General features: G+C 61.5%; 2 protein-coding genes across 5 annotated transcripts; one reads left to right on the forward strand and one right to left on the reverse strand.

Annotated features, from left to right (window-relative positions):
• The first annotated feature begins 3 nt into the window (after nt 1-3).
• LOC127556054 (cytochrome c oxidase subunit 7A1, mitochondrial-like) lies at nt 4-4807 on the forward strand. 3 transcript variants are annotated; one of them, XM_051988904.1, is made up of 4 exons: nt 4-122; nt 2102-2191; nt 2422-2506; nt 4666-4807. In XM_051988904.1, exons 1-4 carry the CDS (start codon nt 108-110, stop codon nt 4719-4721), a joined length of 246 nt encoding a protein of 81 aa, XP_051844864.1. In that variant the 5' UTR covers nt 4-107; the 3' UTR covers nt 4722-4807. The 3 variants fall into 3 exon arrangements, with proteins under 3 accessions (XP_051844864.1, XP_051844862.1, XP_051844863.1); XM_051988902.1 differs by lacking the exon at nt 4666-4807 and adding an exon at nt 2602-2743; XM_051988903.1 differs by lacking the exons at nt 2102-2191; nt 2422-2506 and adding exons at nt 4166-4255; nt 4486-4570 and having other exon boundaries at nt 5-122.
• CAPNS1 (calpain small subunit 1) lies at nt 3375-15338 on the reverse strand. Of its 2 annotated transcripts, none has more exons than XM_051988892.1 (11): nt 15224-15338; nt 14592-14898; nt 8916-8949; nt 8705-8794; nt 8534-8591; nt 8388-8452; nt 8188-8256; nt 8003-8081; nt 6407-6523; nt 6212-6270; nt 3375-4043 (listed from the first exon to the last, which is right to left on the reverse strand). In XM_051988892.1, exons 2-11 carry the CDS (start codon nt 14885-14887, stop codon nt 4017-4019), a joined length of 894 nt encoding a protein of 297 aa, XP_051844852.1. In that variant the 5' UTR covers nt 14888-14898; nt 15224-15338; the 3' UTR covers nt 3375-4016. The 2 variants fall into 2 exon arrangements, with proteins under 2 accessions (XP_051844852.1, XP_051844851.1); XM_051988891.1 differs by lacking the exon at nt 3375-4043 and adding an exon at nt 5440-6108.
• Nucleotides 15339-17630: the final 2292 nt, after the last annotated feature.

A 17630-nucleotide genomic window follows, 5' to 3' on the forward strand; every position in this document is an offset into this window, starting at 1 on the left:
CCCCTCAGCTGTTGCTCCGGAGCCTGGCCAAGGCTTCAGCGGGGGCGGGGCGTGCCCCTGGTGTCCTTGGGCTGTCAGCGCCGGACGGGACACGCACAGGACGCACCATGAGGGGCTTGTTGGTGAGCGCCCAGCGCCGGCCCAAGACCCCAGCCCGGGGGCTCCCCCCAACTCCGGGGCTGAGACCCACCGGGACCCCCAGCCTGGGAGGGAGCGCCCTCTGACCTCCTGAGCTGGGGCCCAAAGGAGCCCGGCCTGGAGCCCCCTGACTTCCTGAGCTGGACTCACCGGGACCCCCGCCCGGAGCCCCCTGACCTCCTCAGATGGGATCCAAAAAACCCTGGAAGGGAGCCCCCTCTGACCTCCTGACCGGGACTCACCGGGACCCCCAGCCTGGGAGGGAGCGCCCTCTGACCTCCTGAGCTGAGACCCCCTGGGACCCCCAGCCTGGGAGGGAGCGCCCTCTGACCTCCTGACCGGGACTCACCGGGACCCCCAGCCTGGGAGGGAGTCCCCTCTGACCTCCTGAACTGAGACCCACCGGGACCCCCAGCCTGGAAGGGAGCCCCCTCTGACCTCCTGACCGGGACTCACCGGGACCCCCAGCCTGGGAGGGAGTCCCCTCTGACCTCCTGAACTGAGACCCACCGGGACCCCCAGCCTGGGAGGGAGTCCCCTCTGACCTCCTGAGCTGGGACCTCCTGGGACCCCCAGCCTGAAGCCCCCTCTGACCTCCTGAGCCGGGGTTGGAGTCCCGTTAGGTCCCATCTCCGGAGCAGCCGCCTCTGACCTTTCGGTTGGAGTCAGCTTTGCCTTGTAAATTGCTCGGCCGGAGCCGGGCCCAATTGTCCGGCCTCATCTGCCTGTGCTGACCCCGGGCTCTATCACCTGGTCCGTGGGGTCTCCTTAGCCAGAGCATTTGTGTTTCCTTCCCAGATGGGGAGGGCTGGGGGGCTGCGCAGACTTCCTGGGGACCGGGAGGCTGGACTTTGAACTCGGCTCTTCCTGAGCTCTACCACAGGCCCAGCAGCCGCTCTCTGCCTGACACACAGTAGGGGCTTTAGCCTCCTGTTCATTAACCTGGGCTGGGACACCCCGGGGGCCCGACCCCTGAGCCGGGCCCCACTGGGACCTCCTGAGCTCTGGCCTGGGACTTTTTACCCTTTGGAACCCATTCCCCTCTGAGCCCTGAGCCGGGCCCCAATCCCAGGCCCCTCTGGGACCCCCAGGAGCCATCGGGACTTAGGCCCGGGTCCCTCTGACCCCTGAGCCGGGCCCCAATCCCAGGCCCCTCTGGGACCCCCAGGAGCCATCGGGACTTAGGCCCGGGGTCCCCTCCGAGCCCTGAGCCGGGCCCCAATCCCAGGGCCCCTCTGGGACCCTCAGGAGCCATCGGGACTTAGGCCCGGGTCCCCTCCGAGACCTGAGCCGGGCCCCAATCCCAGGGCCCCTCTGGGACCCTCAGGAGCCATCGGGACTTAGGCCCGGGGTCCCCTCTGACCTGAGCCGGGCCCCAATCCCAGGGCCCCTCTGTGACCCTCAGGAGCCATCGGGACTTAGGCCCGGGTCCCCTCTGACCCCTGAGCCGGGCTCCAATCCCAGGGCCCCTCTGGGACCCTCAGGAGCCATCGGGACTTAGGCCCAGGGTCCCCTCCGAGCCCTGAGCCGGGCCCCAATCCCAGGGCCCCTCTGGGACCCTCGGGAGCCATCGGGACTTAGGCCCGGGGTCCCCTCTGACCTGAGCCGGGCCCCATCAGGCCTCCCAAAAGCATCTCCTCTGGAGCTGGGCTCCTCCAACCCCAGAAACTGTCCGACTCCTGGGCTGGAATGGTGGGATGTCCCTTTCCCAGGAAGCCCCTTCTCTCACTCGGCCTGGGACGGCCCTCTCTGCATGCTGGGTCTCCAGCCAGAACTCTCCGTTAGCCCTCAGGTGGGATGCCCCCTTCCCTGGGTCCCTCTCCCCGCAGTCTGTGCTATTGGGGGATTCTCGGCCCCTGATCCCGGAGGTTCCTCCCAACTCTTGAGATTCGGGCCCAGGCTCTTTGCCCTTGGCAGCCGTACCCCAGGACCCTCCCCTTCTCATTTTCCTTCCCCGCCCCAGATATCCTGCTCCCGGACCCTGATCCGTCCCTTCAGCTCCAGTACCAGAAACTTGGTGAACAGAGTGGCAGAAAAACAAAAACTCTTCCAGGTGAGGGAACCCAGGCCCGGAGCCCCCTGCCCCGAGGACCCCCGGCCTTATCCAGAGTGGCCCCTTGCTTTGGGGTAGCCGCCACATTCTCTTGGGCACCCCCATTTCCTGAGACTCCCGCTTCTGGAACCTGCCCCAGCTCCCCGCCTTGGGGGCTCCCCGCTCCCCACTCTTTGGGGTGACGACAGGGCCTGTCCTCCCTCAAGCCTAAAGCTTTGCCCCCGTCCCAGGAGAAAAACGACCTCCCGGTTCACCTGAAGGGGGGCCCCCAGGACAACCTTCTCTACAGACTGACCATGGCCATTTGCTTGGGAGGTGAGTGGGGGGCAGAAGAAGCCTCAGGCTGGGGGGGGGGGGGCCCTGGGGAGGGGGAGATCAGGGCAGGCCCCTCACTCCCTCCCTCCCCTCAGGTACCACTTACGGCCTCTTCTGCCTCGGCTGGGCCTCCTTCCCCCACAAGAAGTGAGATGGACTACAGGACTTCGGAGGGGGGACGGGCTGGCAGGGCCCTGGGCCGAAATAAAGTCCCTGGCTGGGAGACACTAATCCAGAGGGAGTCTGTCTGTCCGTGATTGTGATCGGCCCAGCCCGGAGGGGGTTCCCTGTCTCCCCCTTTCCCAAAGGGAGCCGGGACCCCGGACCGCCCCCACAACACCCACATTATAGCAGAAGCCTGGGTTCCAGAGAGTCTGGGGGGAAGCCAGAGGACCCAGAAAAGAGAATCCCACCCAGGGCAGGGCTGCAGCTGCCCTGGCCCGATCTGGGCTGCTCAGGACCCCCCCCCTCCAGGGGTGTGCCCTGCCCCTCCCCCCACTCTCCTGGATGGCCTGGGTCACCCAGGGGTCCCCGGGGGTCACAGGAAACCAGATGGGAGCAGGCCTGTGTGAAGGGACTGCGTCGGCCTGGCTGGGCTCCTTCTGGGCCTTCAGCCCTCCCCGGGCTCCTGCAGGCAGATGGGGGACTCCCGACAGGTGCCAGGGCCTGGCTCCCTGGGGTCGGCCCCTGCTGCTGCTCACCAAATGGGGCCCATCCCCCGCCCTCAGGCCATCAGTCCCTGAATGTGGGGAGCTCATGGTGACCCGGGGGACAACACCCCTCCCCCCACTGAGAGCCCCGGGACCCCAGCCCGGCCCCCTCACCCAGCTGGCCACAAGGGGCCCGAACACAGCACAGGAGGCCCCAGTCTTGTGACCACTGTTTATTTTGGGCCTTGGGGCCACCCTGAAGCCCTGCCCCAGCCCCAGGCCCACCCCGGGGGGCGGGGCTGAAGCACATGGGGAAGGCACTAGACACCAGCCAGGTGGGGGGGGGGCGGGGGCGGGGGCGTGGTGAAGCTCAGAACACACGTGGGCAGGGTCCTGGGGTGGCGCCGGCACGCTAGGGCACACGGGGTATTTGCAGGGGGCTCAGGGGGGAGCGGGGAGGGGGAAGGGGGCTGTTTACAGGGGTGCTGGGGGCCAGCTCAGAGACACTGGGAGCAGGGGAAGGCGTGTTAGAGAAGAACTGTTCACAGGGGTGCTGGGGGCGTTCGGGGGAAGGAGGGGGGAGCAGGGGGCTGGCGTGTTAGAGAAGGGGATGTGTTTGTAGGGGTGCTGGGGGGCAGGAGGGGGGGCGGGGCTGACGTGTTAGAGAAGGGGATGTGTTTACAGGGGTGCTGGGGGAGGGGGAAGGGGAGCAGGGGCTCCTGGTGGAGGCCGCGTTTGCTCAGGCGGGGGTACGAGGGCGCGCCCAGGGACGGCACAGCACCAGCGGCTGCGGGCGCCCCTGCCAGAGGCTCCCACGTCGGGCTGAGATGGACAGCTGCAGTCAGGAAGGATGCCCGGCCTCAGGAGTACATGGTCAGCTGCAGCCACTGCGGGGGAGGGGGAGAGTGAGCTGGGTGCCGCCCAGGGGCCAGCCCCTCCCCGGCTGAGAGCAGCTCCCGGACCAGACCCCCCAGGACCCTCCCCTTCTCATTTTCCTTCCCCGCCCCAGATATCCTGCTCCCGGACCCTGATCCGTCCCTTCAGCTCCAGTACCAGAAACTTGGTGAACAGAGTGGCAGAAAAACAAAAACTCTTCCAGGTGAGGGAACCCAGGCCCGGAGCCCCCTGCCCCGAGGACCCCCGGCCTTATCCAGAGTGGCCCCTTGCTTTGGGGTAGCCGCCACATTCTCTTGGGCACCCCCATTTCCTGAGACTCCCGCTTCTGGAACCTGCCCCAGCTCCCCGCCTTGGGGGCTCCCCGCTCCCCACTCTTTGGGGTGACGACAGGGCCTGTCCTCCCTCAAGCCTAAAGCTTTGCCCCCGTCCCAGGAGAAAAACGACCTCCCGGTTCACCTGAAGGGGGGCCCCCAGGACAACCTTCTCTACAGACTGACCATGGCCATTTGCTTGGGAGGTGAGTGGGGGGCAGAAGAAGCCTCAGGCTGGGGGGGGGGGGGCCCTGGGGAGGGGGAGATCAGGGCAGGCCCCTCACTCCCTCCCTCCCCTCAGGTACCACTTACGGCCTCTTCTGCCTCGGCTGGGCCTCCTTCCCCCACAAGAAGTGAGATGGACTACAGGACTTCGGAGGGGGGACGGGCTGGCAGGGCCCTGGGCCGAAATAAAGTCCCTGGCTGGGAGACACTAATCCAGAGGGAGTCTGTCTGTCCGTGATTGTGATCGGCCCAGCCCGGAGGGGGTTCCCTGTCTCCCCCTTTCCCAAAGGGAGCCGGGACCCCGGACCGCCCCCACAACACCCACATTATAGCAGAAGCCTGGGTTCCAGAGAGTCTGGGGGGAAGCCAGAGGACCCAGAAAAGAGAATCCCACCCAGGGCAGGGCTGCAGCTGCCCTGGCCCGATCTGGGCTGCTCAGGACCCCCCCCCTCCAGGGGTGTGCCCTGCCCCTCCCCCCACTCTCCTGGATGGCCTGGGTCACCCAGGGGTCCCCGGGGGTCACAGGAAACCAGGTGGGGGGCAGGCCTGTGTGAAGGGACTGCGTCGGCCTGGCTGGGCTCCTTCTGGGCCTTCAGCCCTCCCCGGGCTCCTGCAGGCAGATGGGGGACTCCCGACAGGTGCCAGGGCCTGGCTCCCTGGGGTCGGCCCCTGCTGCTGCTCACCAAATGGGGCCCATCCCCCGCCCTCAGGCCATCAGTCCCTGAATGTGGGGAGCTCATGGTGACCCGGGGGACAACACCCCTCCCCCCACTGAGAGCCCCGGGACCCCAGCCCGGCCCCCTCACCCAGCTGGCCACAAGGGGCCCGAACACAGCACAGGAGGCCCCAGTCTTGTGACCACTGTTTATTTTGGGCCTTGGGGCCACCCTGAAGCCCTGCCCCAGCCCCAGGCCCACCCCGGGGGGCGGGGCTGAAGCACATGGGGAAGGCACTAGACACCAGCCAGGTGGGGGGGGGCGGGGGCGGGGGCGTGGTGAAGCTCAGAACACACGTGGGCAGGGTCCTGGGGTGGCGCCGGCACGCTAGGGCACACGGGGTATTTGCAGGGGGCTCAGGGGGGAGCGGGGAGGGGGAAGGGGGCTGTTTACAGGGGTGCTGGGGGCCAGCTCAGAGACACTGGGAGCAGGGGAAGGCGTGTTAGAGAAGAACTGTTCACAGGGGTGCTGGGGGCGTTCGGGGGAAGGAGGGGGGAGCAGGGGGCTGGCGTGTTAGAGAAGGGGATGTGTTTGTAGGGGTGCTGGGGGGCAGGAGGGGGGGCGGGGGCTGACGTGTTAGAGAAGGGGATGTGTTTACAGGGGTGCTGGGGGAGGGGGAAGGGGAGCAGGGGCTCCTGGTGGAGGCCGCGTTTGCTCAGGCGGGGGTACGAGGGCGCGCCCAGGGACGGCACAGCACCAGCGGCTGCGGGCGCCCCTGCCAGAGGCTCCCACGTCGGGCTGAGATGGACAGCTGCAGTCAGGAAGGATGCCCGGCCTCAGGAGTACATGGTCAGCTGCAGCCACTGCGGGGGAGGGGGGAGAGTGAGCTGGGTGCCGCCCAGGGGCCAGCCCCTCCCCGGCTGAGAGCAGCTCCCGGACCAGACCCCCCAGGGCGGCGGCCCTCACCTCTTGGATGTTCACCCGGATCTGCCCGCTGCCATCTTTGTCCAGGGACTTGAAGGCACCTGGGTTGGGGGGGACAGAATGGTTGGCAGGAGAGCGGTGCATCATGGGAAGGCCTGGGAACCCGGCGCCCGCCCCAGGACGGGGTCCAAGGGCCCAGAATGGGGAGGGGCTGCCCCGCGGGCCCGGCTCACTCACGGAACATGGCGTCGAGGCGCACGAGGCAGCTGATGAAGTTGTCGAAGTCCATGCTGCCATCCTCGTCGGAGTAGCGCCGAATGATCATCTGGTACAGCTCCGGGCTGAGCTGGAAGCCTGGCGGGGGCACCAGGGGTCAGGGGATCCCCCTCTGCCCTCCCCCACCACGCCCGGGGGCAGGGCCCAGCAAGCCCCCACGCGCCGGTTCTGTGGGGGTCCCGCCCCTGTGGAAGGGGGGCCCTCAGGGCCTGTGGCTCCAGTGAGGCACCGAACACTCCCGGGGCCCTCGGGGTCCACCTGGCCGTTTCCATTGCCTCTGGGCCTTTCAGCACTGCTGGGAGGTGGCGGTGATTGCCCTCAGTCTTATTGACAGAAAAAGGGGCTCAGATTGTGGGCTCCCAAGCGGGCAGCAGCAAAACTCAGCACACAGTAGGTGCTTTAACAGAGACTTTTGGGGGGCAGCTGGGGGCGCAGTGGATAGAGCCCCAGCCTTGGAGTCAGGAGGACCCGAGTTAAAATCTGGTCTCAGACACTGAACACTTCCTGGCTGTGTGACCCTGGGCAAGTCCCTTAACCCCAACTGCCTCAGGGGAAAAACCAAACCTGCTGTTTGACTGAGGCTGGCTCTCCCCACAAGCCTCCAGCGCATAATCCCTGTGGGGGGAGGATTTTCTTTGGATTAAGTGGGTCCCCAGTGCTAGCACATAGTAGGTGCTTAGTAAACACCGGCTGGATTGGACTCTGAGTCCGGCCTGTCACTGAGAGGAGGGATTTCACTGACCCCTCCCACAAACGTCGGGCACTCAGGGTCACAGGCAGCTGCCCACAGCCACCTCAGGAGGGAGGGGGCGCAAGGATTCACTCCCCCTTTCTGTAAACGAAGGCACTGAGGCTGGGTGTCCCAGGAAGGGCTCGAACTCGGGCCTTCTCTGCCTCCGTGGGACCTTCTCCAGGCCTCGCTTCCCCCTCTCCGAAGGGGCCGGCCTGGCTGCCCTGGAAGCCCAGCTCTAAGTCCCGGCTTGTGGAAGGGCAGGGGCCGGGGCTGGGATCTCCCCGGGGCTCAGTGATTGGTCAGAGGCCAACAGGGCACCGAGCGGATCAGCTGCTGCCGCCTGGGGGAGCTGAGGGTCCGGGTCGGTTGCGGCCCATTTGTGGGCCTTCTGTGGGGCGAGGCTCAGGAGCCTGGGTTCAGATCCCGCCATTTTTGGTCACAGCTCTATTGGAAGCCTACATCGCGACAGAATTTTCAGCCAGAGGATTTTTCCCATCCAAGGTCAAGACCAGTCAAAAAGCAGGTTTGGTTTTTCCCCTGAGGCAATTGGGGCTAAGTGACTTGCCCAGGATCACACAGTTAAGGTTAAGTATCTGAGATCAGATTTGAACTCAGGTCCTCCTGACTCCAGGGCTGGTGCTCTACCCACTGCGGGCCACATCTACGGGGCCACGAGTTATTTCCTGTCCTGCAGGGCCTGTTTCCTGGACTGACCCAATCCCAGGTCTGTTCCCTCCCAAACCGTCAGGGCCCAGGAGTGCTGGCCCCGCCCCCGCCCCCCACTGCTGGGCGAATGCACCCCTCCAGCCCTAGAGCCCCCGAACCTGCAGCCGAGAAGGCTCCCGGGAGCTCGTTGCTGCCGATGGTCCCCGAGCGGTCTACGTCGTACTGTTTGTAGATGGCCTGGAGAGGGGAAGGGGACGGGGAGAGGTCAGAGGGCGCGGGAAGGTCCCTGGTGGGGAGGCAGTGGGCGCTGGGGAGGGGGGGCGGGTGCTGGGGGCAGGCCCACCTGCCACTTCTTTATGTTGTTCCAAAGGTACTTAAACTCCTCGAAGCCCAGCTTGCCCGTGGTGTCGCTCTGGTGGAGGCAGAGTTAAGGCTCGAACTGGGAGGGAGGCCATTCTGTGCAGGGCGCAGCTCCCACCCCGCGGGAGGTCAGAGTGGGGACCCCGGGCCCAGCCCCCAAGCCCCCCCGAAGCCCAAGGATACGTCCATGACGGCCACCATGCTCCGGCAGGTGTCGATGGCAAAACCGTCCGTCTTCAGGTCAGGATCTGTGGAGAGCAAGGCCCGAGGTCAGAGTTCGCCCACCTCAGCGCCCGGCCCAGCCCTCCCGCCGGTCACCGGGCACTCACGTCGGGTCACCACCTTATTCAGGATGTTCATGAGCTCCGAGGCACTGACCTCCATGTCCTGCAGGGAGAGGTCGGGGGGAGACGTTGGGGAAGGAGGAGGGCGGGGGAAGGGGCTGGACCCCGGTGCTGGGTGCCCGTTCACCCCGGGGGGCCCGAGGAGGAGACACTCACATCGCCCGCCAGCTGAGCAAACAGCCTCCTGAACTGCCGGACCTCCTCGCTCTCATTGGCTTCGATGTTGGAGTAGTGGGACCGAGGGGGCTGGGGGGAAGAGCAGGGTCAGTGCAGACACGGCCAGTTCTCCATCCGGGCGGGCTCCTCCCACCCAAGCACCCAGCTTGCCCCCCTCTGGGGCCTCCGTGGGTCAGGGGGCTTCACTTACCGGGGGCTCTGGGTTATAATTGGCTGCAGCTTCACTAGAGAGAAGAACAGGAGGGGGGGGCGTCAGGGAAGGGGCAGAGGCCGGCCCATCCTCTTCCCAAACCGGTCTGGCAGCCTGCAGAAAGGCCTCTGCCCAGGCCGAGAGCCTCCTCACCCACCCTGGGAGCTGCAGCCGGATCCCTGCCAAGAACCAGAAATCCCCACCCCCTGCCCCCTCCCAGAATGCTCCACTCACGGATTCCCCCCCCCCCAAGTTTGGGTCCCTACACCCTCCCTTCCCCCTCCAGATGCTTCTTGGTTTCATTCAAAATCTCAATCACTTCCTGACAAAGTGCCCGCAGAACCAGGTAACTATGAGATCTCAGGAAACCAGACCCGGCTCCTGGCAAAGGGAGGCTCCCAGCAGCATTCTGCCGGAGTGGTCGCCCCCCCCACCCCCCCCACCCCGCCGTGGGCAAGCCCTTCCCCGCTTCTGGCAGGGCCTTGTCCTTTCTATGAGGGGCAGTACCCCTGCTGCAGGAGGGGCCTCCACCACCCCCTCCCATCCTCATCTCCAAGGGGGGAGGGACGGATTGGCCAACTTCTCCCCCCTTTCCATGCTGGGGTCTGAGGCTCTCCCCACTGAAGGCCCAGGACAGCCACAGCACCTTTCCTGAGCTAACCCTTCGGACTTCCTGTCTCCAGTTTTCTATTTCAACAAAAGTTTATCCAGAATTGCCTCTAAATTCATAAAATACTATGTATTCAAAATAAATAAACTTTAAAAATCGTCTCTAGCAGCTGGCCCACCCGGGCCACTTATTCCCCAGGTGACGATCAGCAAGAAACTTCATCTCCCCGGGCCTTGGTCTCCACGTTTGTTAAACGAGGGCCCCATGTGGTAAAACCTCTGCACCCCTTCCTAGAAGCAGGTTTTTAAATCAGTAAAACACGTAGGATTACAAAGGAAGCCAACTACTTTTAAATACGCCCCTCACCCCCAAGGTGCCTCAAGCAGCCTCCCCCCATGCTGGGGGAATCCCCATCCCGAGCCGGGGCCGGTTCTCTCCTGGCCCCTGGGGGACTGCCAACTGTCCCCCAGGAGGAGACACCCAGGTATCCTTCCAATAGCCCTGCTGGGCTTGCCTGTTACTGTAAGGCTTGTGTCGGCAGCTTCCTGCCAGCTCTGAGCCATCCCTCCATCCCGTGAGTCTGGTCCTCCAGGCACTGGCCGAGGCGCTCAGCCCCTGCTTCCCATCTAGCAGGAAGCACGGGCCGGGTACCCCAGAAGTCAGAGAACGAAAGCACCCACGGGCACAAAGGGACTCATGGCAGCTCTTTTTGGGCGGGCAAGGAATTGGAAGCTGAGAGAAAGCGCATCAAAGGGGCACGGCCATCAAGGCATGATGTAGGAACGTTCCAGGACACTGCTGTGCTGGGAGATGCAGGACAAGGTATACAGTGGCAACGCTGTAAGGACCTAGATCCGGGACAAGGTATACAGTGGCAACGCTGTAAGGACCTAGATCCAGGACAAGGTATACAGTGGCCAATGTTGTAAAGACCAACAAACGCCCAGGCGAGAACAAGTGCCCTGACTCCGGAGGAGCTGCTCTGCTCAGGAGCTGAGGGCGTCCTTTTTCTTTCTCAGTGAGTCCCAATGGCAGAGGGAGAGAGCGAGGGTGCAAAATTAGGGAGGGTCATGGAGCACAGTTTTTAAAAAGGCGGGTCAGAAAGGAGCACGGAAAAGCAGGACAGCTGTGAAAGTCCCGGGTTTTCTGCTTTTGCTGGGAAAGAAAATCACAATCTGTTGTTTCACAACCACCTTTTTTCAGGTGGCAGTGAGTTAGGGCGGGTTTGTGAAGTTCTAAACAAATAGAAAAAATTGCTTTGGGTCGATACCGCCCGCACTAGCCTGGTCAATTTGGGTTTTGAGTCTCCTGTTTACAAAACAGGACTCTAGCCTTCCTTGCAGCTCCTGCTGTGCGCTGATCCCACAGTCCTCAGTAACTTGTCTATCCCCACCCCTGCCCTGTTCTCTGCTTTCTCCCTCAGAGAAACTTCTCTTCCTTTTATCACTGAAAGATTCTTCAGGATTTTCCCCATCTCCCATATCCTGATTACAGGTTGTCTTTTGGTCTCTCCCTTTGTCTCTCTCCCTCTGCCTCTCTGTCTCTCCCTTTGTCTCCCTCTTGATTCTCTCCCTTTGTCTCTCCCTCTGTCTCTGTCCCCTCAGGCCCCATCCTCTATCTCCCACACCTCCAGGCCAGGCCAGTCCCACCTCAGACACACATTCCAAACTGAACTCGTGGCCACTCCTCACCTCATTGCTTCATGGGATCTCACAGCTTCTAAGCAAACATTTCCCAGGGACTGTGCTGGGCCGGGGGAGGGCAGAGGTGGGGAGAGTTAGCGCCGACCCAATCTCGTCCCTGTAGAATGAGTCGGTCACCCAGGCTTGGGGGTCAGGAGCCCAAGACTCCGGATCTGGTTTTGACTTTAATTTTCAGTTCCAAATTTTCTCCCTTCCTCTGTCCATCTCCCGCCACAGGGAAGGCAAAAAATACAAATCCCTTCCACACAGAAACTCGGACCCTCTCTCACTCTGTGGCCACAGCCAAGCTACGTAAACTCTCTGGGCCTCCTGGGTCAATGGTGATAAAAACTCACAGTATCTACTGGGCAGAATTATGGGAAAGTTCCAGTGAGATAATGGAGATGGAGAACTTTTCAAATCTCAAAGCAAGATAATTGCTAATCTCTATATCAACAGAGAGAGTGAGAGAGAGAGAGAGACAGAGAGACAGAGAGAGAAGGAGAAAAAGAGAGAGAGAAAAAGAGACAGAGACAGAGAAAGAGACAAAGAGAAACAGAGAGACAGAGACAAAGAGAAAAAGAGAGACAGAAAGAGAGACAGAGACAGAGAGAAAAAGAGAAAGAGACAGAGAAAAAGACAGAGAGACAGAGAAACAGAAAGAGACAGAGAGAAAGAGACAAAGAGAGACAGAGAGACACAGAGAGAAAGAGACAGAGAAAAAGAGAGAGATAGAGAGGAAAAGAGAGAGAGAGAGAGAGAGAGAGAGAGAGCTTCTACTGCCACACAGGGAAATCTGGGGTCGGCAGACAGGGGTAATTAGCTGTAATTTTTTTATCTATGCAAAGGAAAGGGCCACTTGCCCGCCCAGTGGATAGGCCATCAGGCCTGGAGTCAGAAAGACCAGAGTTCAAATTCACCCTCACTAGCCATGTGAGCCTGGGCAAGTCCTTAATCCTGCTTGCCTCAGTTTCCTCACCTGTAAAAATGAGCCGGAGAAGGAAATGGAATACCTCAAGAGGTTTCACAAAGAGATGGCCACAGGTAAGTGAGCCACGACAATGTAAAGGTGGCGGGGACAAGGCTGATCTCGTTCCAGGTGGGTCTGGAAGGACCGGAAGATGCCTTAGAAGTCCCTGGCTGTGAGCTGGGACCCGCTACGAGACCATTGAAAGTCTGCATTCTGGGAGGGCTCCCCCTCACCGGGAGTTCCCAACACCAGAGACTGCCAGTCCAGACCAAAAATTTCCAGAAGATGACACAGGGATTTGTTTTTGATTCTAACAGTTCTCCGGAGCTTGATGGTGGGTGGGGGAGTCTCTGCCATGGCTTGCATTGGGAGAGTGTGGTGAGAAAAGACCACAGGCAGAATTTGAACTCGGGCCCTCCTGACTGCAAGGCAGGCCCCCGAACCGTCCCCAACGTGGCCTCCTTCCCCAGGGTTATGCTTCATGGCTTATCTTTCTCCCTTACCCCCAAACCCTTCACCAAGTCCTCTGGGACGTTCAGCTCCGTTCCCAGCTCCTGACTGGCAAGTAGCGCTCCCGCCCCCACCCCGGGAGACTTGCAGCTGGGACGCCCCTGTGAGCGTCTCCTCCCCTCAGGCTGGGCGCAGGATCTGACTTTCACCGTGCCCCGGCCCCCAGCGAAGCTTGGCCCCCCGCCAGCACCGAATAAATGCTTTCCCTCTCACCAGATCTATCTCCCACCGCGCTCCTTCCCCCAGAAGGCTCCCCCTGGGATCCCCTCCTGGAGCTGGGTACCACCTATCACTCCTCTGATCCACAGCCCAAAGCTTAAGGCTGGTGCCACATGGGTCCTGACCGGCCCTCGCCTCCCTCCCTCCTATCCTTCCCACTGCGGATGCTCCCACACGGCTGGAGGCTCTGGTAAACACCGATGGGGCAAAACACACCAGGAAAGCGCCCCTGCCCCCAGGGGGCTCACGTCCCACCGCCGGGCTCAGATAAAGCCCCTCATCCACAAAGGGACGGGACCAACGGGAGGAAAGGGGCAGCCCCGCCACGGGCACATCCAGAAGGAGGCCCGCTCCCTCACCACATCCTCGGCCTTCCTCGCGCTGCTGTCACCCAGCCTGCCACCCTCTGCCGCCGGCATCTCCCCAGGCCCCGCCCACTGCCCCCAGCAGCCGACCCCCAGGAGCCCGCTCTGCTCCCAGCCCCTCCCTAAGGGCTCGGCCACAGCCTTGTGCCCGACCCCCGACACGTGACACATCCAGGGCCCCGGAACAGGCCACGGGGGTCTCACTAGAGTCAGACCTGCAGCAGGGGTCCTTGGCTTCCATAAGGACGCCCAACAGGAAACCGGAGACAAAAAGGGATGGGGGCCGGGCAAGATGCTTCCCCCCCTGGCCGCTTCTGGCTCCCTACAGACTCCCGGGGGAGTCAGAGCCTGCCCTAAGCCGGCATCCAGTTCCCCGCTCTCAGCCAGCTCCATTTACTCTCCCCCAGGCCCCCTCCTCCCCACCGGACATTACTCAAACTGTGGGTCTCCAATGTCCATCTGGAAGGCCCCTATCCCAGCCCCTTTTTACACAGAAGGAAACAGATCTGTCCAGTCACACAAATATTGGGCTTCAAAGGGAAGACTTGAGTCCTTCTGCTTCTCCCAGCCCCCCAATACATATATATACACACACATCCGTGGCTCCCGCCCTATTGTATCCAGACTATGGAGCTCTCGGGGCAGGGGGCTCCCTCTGGTCCGTGCCCATCCCCCACCTCCCGGGGTCCCTCCGGCGTGTCTGACTCTGGGGAGCCTCAGTTTCCTCAGCTGTGAGGGGCACCAGTGAGACCCCTTCCGGACCTTCCGGGCCAAATAAATTCAGAACCTTTTCAATCCTGGGCACACCGGGGAGTCCCAACCCCCTCATTCATGGGAAGCCCGGGTTCAAGAGAAGTTTCTTGGCTCTTCCCTGCATTGTAAACAGAGCCTGGTCTGAACCAATCCCCGCCTCGGCCAACACCTGCCATGACTTCTACTGCAGCAGGTTAACACTGCTTAAGCGGATTCACCAACTGGCTCCCGCCCACTCCCCTTCCCAGCTTCCTCCGGGACCTCCCCACGTCCGGGGCTCCCCCTACCCCAGGCTCCCTATGTCCCGGGGCTCCCCATATTCCGGCCCCCTCATATGGTGGAGCTCTCCATATCCTAGGCCCTCTCATGTCCCGGGGCTCCCCATATTCCTGGCTCCCCATGTCTCGGGGCTCCCCCTACCCCAGGCTCCCCGTGTCCCGGGGCTCCCCATATTCCGGCCCCCTCCCGTCCCGGGGCTCCCCATATTCCGGCCCCCTCCCGTCCCGGGGCTCCCCATGCCCAGGTTTCCCCTGACCGCAGCTCAGGGACCCCAGGACCCCGGCTCACCTGATGGCGTTGATGACGCCGCCTAGGAAGCCCATGGCGCCCCCCGCCCTGCCGCCGCCGCCGCCGCCGCCGCCTCCACCGCCTCCGCTGAGCAGCCCCCCGATGACATTGCCGATGCCTCCAGCGCCGCCGCCGCCTCCGCCGCCGCCGCCGCCGCTGAGCAGCCCCCCGATGACATTGCCGATGCCGCCGCCGCCGCCGCCCCCTCCGCCGCCGCTGAGCAGCCCCCCGAGAGCGTTGCCGGCTCCGCCGCCGCCGCCGCCCTTGCCGCCCAGGAATGAATTAACCAGGAACATGTCTGCAGGACCTGGGGCGGGGAGGTGGGGGGGAACACGAGTCAGGACCCCGGCCCGGCCGAGACGCGCGGCGGGAGTGCTCGGGGCGGCAGCGGGGGTCTCGAGGCGGGTTTGAGGGGCTGGGAGTCAGGGGAGTCTGGGGCTGGCTTGGGGCCCTCGGGTTGGGGGGAGCGCTTGCTTGTGACTGAGCATGGGGGTCAGGAAACATGGGACAGGCGGCACTGAAGCAGGCGTTTGGGGTGCTCGAGGCCAGGCTGGGGGAGACCTGAGCGGGGCTGGGGATCCCGGCCTGGGGGGTGTCTCTGACTCGGAGCCCGGATCTGGGGACCCTCTCACCCTGATCTCGGCCTCAGTTTCCCGGCTCCGGACTGGCGTCCTATCCTCCGAGATCCGCTCCAGTCGGGTCCGGCGCAGGAGGGTCGGGCGGGGCCGGGGTGACTCAGGGGCGGCCCCGCCCGGGGCGACGTTCCTTCTCTGGGCGTCCGCGCGGCCCTAGAGCCCAGTCGCCCGGACCTGCCGCTCCGGCCCCGCCCCTTCCCGCTGCATAACGGGACCCTGGCGTCCCCGCCCCCCCCGCTGCTCCCCAGAACGGGATGCCGGTGAAGAAGGGGTGGATGTCTGCGCCTTTAAAAACCCCACCAAGTTCCCCCCTCCCCGTGACTCAGGACAGACTCTTTCTGGAGCTCTCGGGACCCACGCGGGGCTGCGAGGACACGCGAGGAACTATGCTGGGACGCCCGGGTCCCGGGGGCTAAGGCGGGGGGCGGGGCATCAGCCTAGCCTAGCCGGGGAAGGAGGGGAGAGGACTTGGATGACTCCTCCGTCCCCATCCCTGTCCCCGCCCCCCGGAAGCCAGGCCCTGGTTTCACTCCGCAGCTCCGGGGGCCATTCCGAGAAGCGGAAGTGACTGGGGTGGGGAGGGGAGACGATATGCCCGCGGCTCCGGGTGGGGCCAGTCCTCGTTCAGGGGGCGGGGCTATGGGGCACTTGCCCAGCCCCTTCCGTGGCTCCCAAAGTCTGCTCCACCTTTGTGGCTCACCCGTGCGGCGCTGGTCACTCTCCGCTTCCTCACTCGTGCCCCTCCACCCCCTGCCCGCCTGGCCTTTCCCGGCTCCCCCGTTGCAGCGTCCACTCATCGTAGGGAGGGATTGTTTGCGATAGAATGCAAACGAGCACAGATTAAGTGCTAAGGGAATTTCGAAGGGAAGGAGAAAGTGCCTACTGTGTTCCAAGCTCTATGCCGCTAAGTCTTAGGACCTAGGACAGTGTCGGGCACTTAGTGGGGACTGACCAATGCTTGCCGAGTCACTGATAGCCCAAAGAAGTCTAAAAACAAATCACGTCTGAAACAATTCACTCTGTTGGGAACTACGGGGAAATTACAAGTCTGGCGGAAATGAGGTTCGGACCCGCTAGTCAGACCACATTCCACAATCATTCCAAAATAGCCGTGGCCCGATCGGGAGCCTGGGGCCAGACCCGGGATTTCACGGAGTAGGGAACTCCGGAAGGAATCAATTCCCTCCACCAACTCGGTAGCACACCCTTGGGAATTTAGTGCCGAGGCTGGTGTTTGCTTCAGGTCATACTGGAGAGAGCTCCTGAAGACCCGTCTGAAAGGCCACAGGGCACCCCATTATACCACGCCCCAAATGCCTGAGAAGGGTACGTTTAAATAGGGCAAGGGTTTTTTTTCCCCTAAAAATTATTTTTTAGCATTCTTCCCTCTGAACCGTTTCTTATAATAGAAAAATGAAAGTCAGCACTCACTGAATATATCAAAAAAGGTTCTAAGACACGAAATTGTGGCCCTCCCCAGTTCCACAAAGTGCGAGAGAGTTAGATTAAGATCAAGCTGACCATATCACTTCTTTGGAGTCATGTTTGATCTCTATAATTTTGTGGAGGTGATTTCTGTACCAAACAAGAGATGGGGGAAATCACAAAAAACAGCTAAGTTTGCTTAGTTGAAACTCAAGTTCTGCATGAACAAGATTAATGCCAGGAAGATAAAATTAAGTGTGAAAATATCTATGATATTTCTGATCTTTGGGTTCGTATCTAAGCTATATAAAAGCTAACAGAAACCTCTAAGATCAAGTCATTCCAATAGAGCAAGTGGCCTGGACAGTTCTCCAAAGAATGCAAATTACTAACCACAGGTATATGAATGTAATGGAATATTATTGTTCTGTAAGAAATGATGAGCGGGCTTTTTTTCAGAAAGGGCTGGAGAGACTTCCGTGCACTGATGCTGAAGTGGGCAGAAGGGGGAGAACACTGTGCACAGCAACAAGATTTATGTAACGATTGCTATGGGACACTCTGGCAAGTCATTTTGCCTCATCACCATCAACAAAAAATGATATGATCAGCTATGACTTAGCTCTTTTCAGCAATGAGGTGATCCAAAACAATTCCAATAGACTTGGGATAGAAAATGCCACCATATCCAGAGAGAGAACTATGGAGACAATGTGGATTGAAGCAGAGTATTTTCATCCTTTTTTTTCTTTCTCATTCTCTCCCCCCCTTTTGTCCTGATTTTTCTTGTACAACAAATATGGAAATGTTTAAAAGGATCACACATAATATTTGGCTTATATCAGATTACTTGCTATCTTGAGGGAATGAGGGAATTAAGAAGGGAAGGAGAAAAATTTAGAATACTATCTTAGAAAAATGAATACTGAAAACTACTTCATGTATTTGGAAAAATAAAATGCTATTTAAAAAAAGAAAA

Source organism: Antechinus flavipes, chromosome 3 (genome assembly GCF_016432865.1).
Source record: "Antechinus flavipes isolate AdamAnt ecotype Samford, QLD, Australia chromosome 3, AdamAnt_v2, whole genome shotgun sequence".
NCBI classification, from domain to species: Eukaryota; Metazoa; Chordata; class Mammalia; order Dasyuromorphia; family Dasyuridae; genus Antechinus; species Antechinus flavipes.